Source organism: Platalea leucorodia (assembly GCF_965183815.1).
Source record: "Platalea leucorodia genome assembly, chromosome: 4".
Taxonomy (NCBI): domain Eukaryota; kingdom Metazoa; phylum Chordata; class Aves; order Pelecaniformes; family Threskiornithidae; genus Platalea; species Platalea leucorodia.
The window spans coordinates 70,529,578-70,538,659 of NC_138826.1; the positions used below are offsets into that span (position 1 = coordinate 70,529,578).

General features: G+C 51.9%; 1 protein-coding gene across 1 annotated transcript; it reads right to left on the reverse strand.

The window, feature by feature from the left end:
- Positions 1-921: 921 nt before the first annotated feature.
- ANKRD54 (ankyrin repeat domain 54) lies at positions 922-8,719 on the reverse strand (the record flags this gene model as incomplete). Its single annotated transcript, XM_082308938.1, has 8 exons — positions 922-2,659; positions 3,314-3,421; positions 4,298-4,422; positions 4,547-4,594; positions 5,002-5,073; positions 5,525-5,623; positions 8,061-8,108; positions 8,485-8,719. The coding sequence occupies 8 exons, from the start codon at positions 8,717-8,719 to the stop codon at positions 2,585-2,587; spliced, it is 810 nt and encodes a 269-aa protein (XP_082165064.1). The 3' UTR covers positions 922-2,584.
- Between the last annotated feature and the right edge of the window lie 363 nt (positions 8,720-9,082).

Genomic DNA, 9,082 nt, shown 5'->3' on the forward strand with positions numbered 1-9,082 from the left:
AGGAGCAGCTATGAAAAACTCCAGCGCCAGGCAAGAGAAAGGCATGAAGAGCTGTGGACAACAATATCACGTGTGCTCAGGCTAAAAGCTTCGCTCTTGAGTCCCAGCTAGGTGTATTCCTGGTTTTGAGGAAAGCTGCCAAGCTGTGTCTAGTTAGCAGACAACATCAGCAACTAAGGTAACTGCAGCAATAAAGAGCATTTCAGCCGCCTGCTCTTTGGGCACCTTAATGGTCTCCTCAGCAACAAGGCTGTTGAGTGCAGAAGCGTTGACAGCTGGGTGTATGCGGACACCAAGACTAGGCTGTGAAGATGGGAAGAAACAAGGTAAGTAAAGACTGGACAGGGAGGTCACCCACTCCTCACACAGGGACCCCCCTGGAAATTCTCTGCCCAGATGTCCCCCCCAGCCCCTCACCCCCTTGCAGTCTCCTCACAGCACAGCCATTTCATCTGGCGCGGGGCAAAGCCACCTTCTCCCCACCAGCTCCATGCTTACACAGGAGCGCAGGTTGGGCAAGGCTGCTTTTCCTCTTTGCAAAACATCCCATCGTCCAGCTTGAAGCAATCCCGCTGAGATTCTTTTCTCTATTTGTACGGTTTCACAGCAACTAACTAGATTTAAAGTTTGGATTTCTTGGCTCTGGGAGTCAAGGTCAGAAGGTGAGTCAGCAACCGTGTACTTCAATCTGCAAACAGACTGGTGTTTGAGTTCAAACAACTTTGTGTTGTCGGTTCTAATTTCAGTACCGGGTAGGAGAGTAGCAGTTACCAAGTCCAGTGCTTTGCCCGGGGCCTGGAACATACGTAAAGAAAGAGGAATGAGCCACTCTGAAAAAAGAGAGAACTTGGCTGAGGAGTCTGAAAAGGCTGACAGGATTTTATTGAAGTCCAAAATACAAAAAGGTCATATTGTCTCCCACCCTCCCATGATCCTTCCCATCCAGCATATCGCATTGAAGTATCAGTATTCACAGTGACAGCTCCAGCCAAACCACAAGGCCGTTAGTCCTGGCCGCGGCCTCCAGCACCCCACGCACGAACCCATCTAAAAGCCACGTGTATTTCTGGTATCTCAGCTTTGAACATGGGGGTCCACTTAGCCTTTTCCTGGACAAGAGGCCAGATATTCGAGAACACGCTGACCTGAAGGTCTCTGAAGAACGCTCCAAACAGTGGCTGTTGCATGGTTAAGCTGATTCCTAAGAACGGACACTTCCAAACCAGCGATTCCCAAGCTGTGGGATGGGTATCGCTACCGGCACACCGTATCACTTAGGTGTAGCACACAGGTGGGAACTCGGATTGCTGTTGGCCATGCTCTTGTCACCCTGCTGCTATTTGCGCCCTACCGACAAGATTTATGGATCCCTGCTCCAAAACAAAGCTATCTACATCTTCATTACTAACCACAGTGGCGCAGAAGCAAGACATTAGCAAGGGCAATTCCCTGCATCCTTCATAGCTGCATCACTTCAGGCTCCCAGCAGAGGTCATAACTCGTTCCTTATCCTGCGCTTAAGGTCCTGGAGCAGCACCTCTCCGTGACAAGCAAGAAACACAGTATGGGTCAGCTCCGGGTTTGGTGCTGCTGAGGCAGCCGTAAATCCGGCTCCATCCCAGCCCAATAATATGGCTGAACACACACCACCTCCTATTGCAATGGGACCTCTTGCCCGAGACCGCCAGTAACAGGACACACAAAAGTCAGTCATGGTGGGTTTTTCTGCAAGATGTAGATGTCTGCGTAAAACTGCGCTAGGATTAAGTCACCCCCCCAAACTTTCTTCTTGCATCAGGGCAGCTCTGACCTGCTAGCTGTCTACCTGGGTATTTTTTGCAAGTGTTTCACTGTAGTATTTAAGCACTAACTTGCAGCAGTGATTTAAAAACAGGGCCAGTGAAAGCTGTTAGTCTAGTGATTAAAAGCTTTGTATCTCATTTGTAACCAGACAGGTTCCCTGCCCTCTGACCGCAGGCTCTGGGGAAGGTTAGGATGAAGCCTTGGTGTGTGTTTCTGAAGGCAGTATGTTTGCTCAGCTGCTAGCATGCAGAATTAAGTGTGTGTTCTTCTCACAGCACAAAGCCTTCTGTTGTCCAAGGCATCCACTTTCTCCCTCCGCCATGTGATTGAGTACTGCAGAGGTGGCAAAAGGTGCCTGTTCCAAGCATTTCTGTGATGTTGGCCAGCTGCTGCGCGCGCTGGCCAGGGCTGGTGACTGCACAGGGCATCAGCCACCACCTACATCGAGCTGAAGTGCTTAGGAGAAGGCAGAATATCTCTGGAAGGGGTATCCTATTCAGCGCCAGCCCATCTGATAAAAAGAAGAGCAGCTTTTTTTTTTTTCCAAAAGTCTCAGCTGCAGCACTCATCTGTTGTCTCTGATGTCCAAAGCCTGCTGCCTCCCCATGAGGCAGCTGTGGCAGCACCCACAGGGACAGTCTGACCACCGCTGGAGAGTGGATCTGGCAGGAACGGCTGCTGGCAGCAATGTTTATTCAGCGATCTGGGAAGCAAGCTTCAGCTTCCTCTTTTTCTCTCTAAGGCTTCTCCTGCTGCGTCAGGAAGATGATATAGAAGCCCATTACCTCTTCTCCATCTTCTGCATCTGCAGGCTGAGTGACGTGAAGCTGGCCAGGAGGTCTGTAACCTCGTCCACCTGACAGAATACAGTCGTCTGTTAGGCAGAGGAATGCAGTTGTGCAGTTGACCACCAACACAGAAGAAACCCCCATGCAGCAGGGACCACCCTTGCACCAGGAATGCCAGTAATGCCGACGCTAAGCTTATACTAGGACAGGAGCCCTTTGGTCCCACGATCATGTAGGAGGGCTCCTGTCCTCACAATCAAACAAGTCCTAATCTAAGGTAACAGAAGCTATTCCTCAGGAGGTTGATGCTTGACCTCCACCTCCTGCGATTTAGCCAGTCGTTACCCAGAACTCAACAGTGGTAGCAGGGCTGTTTCCTCTAAGCCTGTTTCTAAGGGCCGGTCTTTTGTAGAAAAAAACCAAACAGGCCCTGCAACCCTGTGTGGTTGTGCTGATCCTGGCCTTAAAATGCCTGTGCCCTCGGCCCATCTGATCTTCAGCTTCTCTGCTGAGCTGCCAGGCACAGTGATGCTTTCTGCATTTTGAATTCCAACCCAAAGGAGTACCACAAGTCATCATGTAACTTGCCCACTTTACCCAACGTGAGCAAGAGCACTTCCACAATTGTGTCTTCAACGTCACCTTGCTCATGCAGCTGCATTCTCCTAAACACAACAGTCACAACACAAGTAGGTGAGTCACAGTAGCTCAACGCTGCCTACCTGTTCCTTTGTGCTAGTCATCTGTAACCTGGAGCAGAGGTCATCCAGCTGTTCCTTTTGCTCGTGCCTCCCCAGACGTTCCAGGTATTCCCGCAACATCTGGATAATCTGAAACCAACAGGCATAAGAGGCAAACATCAGACAGCTGCACCAGGCTGGGATGTTTTCACAGGAAAAACTAAATTACAGTTAAATTGCCAAGCACAGCCTTGACGCTGCAGTATGTGGCAGAATACACGACCCACAGAGAAGAACGCATGCAAAGCAACCGGAGAGCACTAATGGCAGCATCAGAGCCCAGTGAGTCACCAGAGGCGTTGATCAGCCACAGACCGACTAGTTGTGATCCCTGTGCCTGCTTTAAGAACAGGGAAGAGAGACAGGCCCAGCTGAAGAAGCACAAAGTCTAGCCCTGAACGCACCAAGCTTTTCTTTATGTCCAGCTAGCTTCCCTCATTGTGAGGAGCGGGGGCTTCCTTCTCCAGCAGGATCTGCTTGTGCACCGAGGATGAAAAGCCTTGTGGCTCCTATATGGCTCCTGAAGCGAGGCCCACACCTGGTGCATTTGTGATGCAGCCCCCCGTGACTGCTTTCCTATCCCATGCCTCCAGGTATCAGAGCAGGGCAGACTGCGCTAGAAATGCAGAGTGCCTGCTGGAATGCGTACGCCATGGCTACAGCCCCATGCCGTGGTCCCTCTCCTGCCACAAGGCATCTGTCTTACACGGTGGTCGAAGAAAAGAGAGTGTCCATACAGCCTGAGAATTAAGACATTCAACGCATCCTTGGCCTACCAGAGCCAAGAGAGGTCCTGCAAAAATTCAGAGTAGTGGCTGGGAAAAAGGAAGGTCTCTGGAAACAGAAGGAAAAAGTCAAACTCTCCCCACAGGAGCTAAGAACCTACCGACAGGTATTTAAATAAAGGGTGCAGGAGACTGCCAGGTGCTGCACCGCCTTACCAGATCATAGGATTGTTTCTTTTACCTGTTTCACTTCAAGGCGTACGGCCTCCAGGCTGTGGGAGAGTCCTTCCTGCAGGATGTTTAGCTTTGATTTAGCGAGGTGCAGTGGGGTTCTGCCAGCTCGATCCAAGGCATCAACTCTGGCCCCTGCAAGACACATGAGCAAGGACAGAAAGTGAGGTCTGTCTTCAAGGATTAGTGTCCCTGGGGAGTATCAACAGGGGCAGGGCAGGAAAGGGGCAGGCTGTAACTGTTATAGAGGAAATGTTACCTCCGCGCAGCAGCGTGGTGATGACAGGAACGTGGTTCGTGCAGGCAGCTGGGGAGGGAAAACACAGGACACACAACTCAGAGGTACTAGCAAACAACAAAGGAGTTTCTGCTCAAGCGTGGAGCTTGCTGCTTCCCAAAGGGCTCTTTGCCACGGGACAGAAGAATAGCCCAACTGTTAAGGGTAACCTCACGTGCAAGCCTGGGTACTCTCTCTGGAACAGATGTCGTGCTCCTTGGGGCTGGCAGAGGGAGGGAAAAGGATTTTCTCTACCTCTTACCCTTAAACCTTCATAAGGAGTTAAGCTAATGAAATGCAAAGAGTCCCTCCTAGGTCCTTAAAGCTGGAGAGGTATACTGTGATGCACAGGAAAGAGGAAGGTGGAGAGGAAAGAAACAGCAAGGCGGTGTTCACCTCACCTCTCTGCATGCAAAGCTCATCTGTGTGGCACTTACCCAAGTGTAAGGGAGTGTTTCCCAGCCCATCTCTCTGGTTCGGGTCAGCCCCATGGTCCAGAAGCAGTTGCACTGGAAATAAGGAAACAGAGCCACGTCAGTCCCTTCCCTTTGCCCCACAGGTCAGGCCCGCATGGGCCGCAGGTCCACGTGGCAGCCATAAGGCTGCCTTAGGGATGCTTCTGTTCAGCTCATCAACTTCCTCCCAAAACAGGGGACGGAGGTTTGTGCAGCAATGCAGAAGGACCCAGCACAGAGCCAGGCAGTGCCACTGCCCCTGGGCTCCCTGAGGGGAAGAACTGGGACTAAGGACACCCTTCCTTCTGCACCAGTACAGCCCTAGAGCTGGGAGCTGCTGCTCCCCCTTCAGCAGGGAGACATGGCAAGCCCTGGAGCCAGAGTTCAGCTGGCAACTTTGCCACAAAATACAGAAAACAGCAATCTCTGTCACGCACCGAACCAAAATAAAGAGCATCCTTCGAAATCTCTGCCACAGAAGACAGAACTCCCCCGCCCCACTCACCGATGTGATCGTTGCCATTGCAGGAGGCAAAGTGCAGGGCTGTCCGGCCTTTGTCGTCCGCGGCACAGGGGTCAGTTCCATCCTCCAAGAGTTGCTGCACTGACAGCGCCAAGGAGGAAAAGAAAGCAGGTAAGCTGAAGGGGCACCTGATCAGAAAGGGGTAATGCTACCTGCTCCTCTGTGGTTAGATACACACTCTGCTAGCTGTCAAGTCAACTGGACTTGAACCAGCTCCAGCCAGCATCCCAGCTCAGCAGAAGCAGCCTAGGCAGTGTACCCTCCACCCTCTGTTACAGCCTTCACCAGCTTCCACGTACTGCCATAAAAAATAAGCCAGCAGCTGTAATGGCCAAGGCTAAGGATCCATCTAGCCAAATACTTAAGCTCCTAGGACAATCAGCAGCAAATGACTACAGAAGAGTATAAAAAGATGGCAAGGATGTGGGGCTAACTCTCACAGCCTTTAGTCAGCTGCATCTCAGGCACTTCCCAAGCCAGAATTAGCATCCTGTGCTTACTAGCCCTCTACAAGCTTTCTCCATGGATTTACACAGTCATTTTCTGCATCTGTGTAAACTTTTCACATCAACATGGATGTGCAGTGAGAAGTTTCAGAGTGTAACTGATGCAGTGAGAAAAAACAACTCTTCGCACCTGTTTTGAATATGCCGCTTCCTAGATTCATCTGAAACTCCTAGGTTTTGCCATACTAATGGTGGCTGCTGATTGGGAAGCAGACAGGTGAGTGCACCAACGTGCCAGCAGCAGTGCAAATATACCCTGCTATAGGTATTGAAGTGAGCTAGTGAACAGCCTGAGTAGCCATACCATCATCTACTCGCACTTGTTCCCCCTGCTTTTCCACTCAGCTACTTCTTCAACGCTACCACTGGCACTTCTTATAGCCTGAACTACCTCCTTTTCTCAGATGAGAGGGAAAAACATGCTCACACAGAAAGACAGAGAAACTAATATGACTCTCCAGTATTGGGTATCAGAAAGGCAAAGAGACCAGTAAAGGCTGAAAAGAATAGGGACATAAAAGTAGCAGCTACAGCAACATGCGTAAGGGCAACTGTAAGGGCTATTACTCCTGTTGTTTTGAGATTATCCTGATATAGTAATCAGTGTGTAAAATAAAGCTCATTCCATAGCTGTCAAAAATACCGACAGATTCTCTGTATTTTCAGAGCTTTGATTGATAGCATATCCTGCAACAGTCAAGACTGACCAGTACTGGAGACAAGAAACTAGATAGCTCAGGTCACTGAAAATCACCATTGGTCTCAGCTTCCAGAGACTGAATTATAGTCACATTCGAATTTCTTCCTGTACACCTACTGCTTTAAGTGTGGTACAGAAGCGAAAGGAACACCTGAAAAGATGGAAGTGGCATTAATGGGGGATGTTTGATATTCCAGAAGAAAGACAGGGAGACTGACAGTGCTACCAGTGAGAACCATTAATGGGGAACACTTTACCTAGTCCTTCCCTGAAGCCAGTAGGAAATGACATAACCTCTCCCACCCAGTGCCACCACAGGAAAAGGCAAAGATTTTTACTTGTTGATGAAGAATAAATTAATCATCAGACACTTCCTCAAGTTGCAAGGTACACAAAAGACAGCAGGATTGTAAACAGGGGAACCTGTGTATCAAATACAGGTATAAAACTCTGAGATGGATTGAAACCAAGACTTTCATAAAGCCTGATTCCTTCATTCTTCCTCTTGACTTGGTGACGGAAGCCAAGCCTTTCTGTACCGACAGAGCTCACAGATGAACTTTATCCATCAGTTCATGAAACAAGGTGTATTGTGGAGGCGAAGGGCAAAGCACACCAGACAAACCCCCATCCTGATATACTGGGAGTTTCTACAAGTCAAACCAGTTTCCAATTCTGTTCACGGAATGGCCCGATGAACAGTTAGGCCAGCACAGTCATTGTCCCCCAGCACAGGGGACAGTATAGTCTAAGGAGGGACAATGATAAGGGGCAGATAATATAGGCCAATATTGCTGCTGGACATTTCATATCAAACCGCACCTAATCTACAGTAGAGAGAAGTAAAGGGAGTCACAGATAGGCCACAAGCCTTCTCTGAAGTGACTGTGAGAGGCAGAGTCCAGCACTGGTCCTGGTTGTGATCTGCTGGGTCACACTGTCTCATCACACAGGGTATGGCTTAGATAATCATAAGTTTTCCACCTTACCAAAACACTACTTTCTTGCTGCTTACAATTGGGCAAAAGTTACATACCAAAGAAGGTGGAATAGTGCAGTGCTGATTTAGCCTGAGGCAGCTGGAAAACTAACACTATGAACCAGATGCAGTGAAAAAGTGAATATTATAACCAGCCTCACTCTGCTGAGAGAACGAAACAAGGCTCCAGAAAAGCAGTTTCTAGTTTTGCAGCATCTAAAGCACCATGTCTGCAAACTACCTGCACCCTCCTCCTCCTCTCCTAAAATAAAGGTCCTCGACAAAACCGCCCTTCCAGGAAGAGGCCCCAAGTAGGACTGGCAGAAGTCTTACCTGTGTCCAAGTCGTTGCTATTGGCAGCTTCACGCAGCCTTTTCAGAGCTATGGAGAAAAGACAGCAATTACTGGAAAGCACAGAGGAAAAAGGAGCATTTCCCTACTGAAACATCCCATCCCGGTGCTCGAGCCCAGGTGCAGGGCCCAAACCACGCTGGTGCTGGCTCAGCCCAGAGAAGGGGAAGCAGGAGACCGCGATGCCAGGTAAGAAGCGCTCTCCTTGCCTCCTCCTGAGGCCGGCCACGGGCTCTCCCACTCCCGACGGGCGCCCTCCCAAGCCGCCCACCGAGCAGATCCGACCTCCTTCCAGAGGCCCCGCACACGGGAAAGCCGAAGCTTTACCGGCTCCCCAAACCGGAGGCTCTCCACCCCGCCGAGGCCCGGGCGGCAGCACGGCCGCTCCCCGCCGTCCCCCGCTCACCGTGGCTCTCCTTGCCCGTAGGCCCCAGCCGGCGGTGGAGGCGGGCGGCCCTGCGCAGGCGGCGGGTCGGGATCTTGCCCGTGGGCTCCTCCCGCTGCCACAGGACGTGCAGGTAGCCGAGGGGGGCGCCTGCCGCCGCCCCCAGCGCCAGCCCGGCCCCCGGCGCCGGCTCCGGCTCCGACTCCGGTCCCGGCCCCGCGTCGGGCGCTGCCGCGGCCCCGCCGCCGCCCTCCATCCCCTCACGGACCGGGCCGGGGTGCGGGGGGAGAGGGGAGGGGCGGGCCGTCGCTATAGCAACGGGGCGGGCCGTGTCCTCTGGACCAATCGGAGGCGCCGCACCCCAGTGCGCGCAGCCAATGGGGAGTTAGAGGGAGTGGGTAGAAGGAAGGCGAAGAGAGAAGCGAGGCGGGAGGCGGAGGCGGTGCCCAGGGAGGGCTGACGGGCAGGCATATTCTCCAATCAGAGTGGGGGGCGGGCCATACAGCGCACCAGTCCCATAGCAGCTTTTCAGGCTGAAGACAGACAGTTGTTTCAACCAGTGGGAGGGCGCAGCCCTGTCCGACCGGCCGGCCCAAGCCCCGCCCCTGGTCCCTCCGCC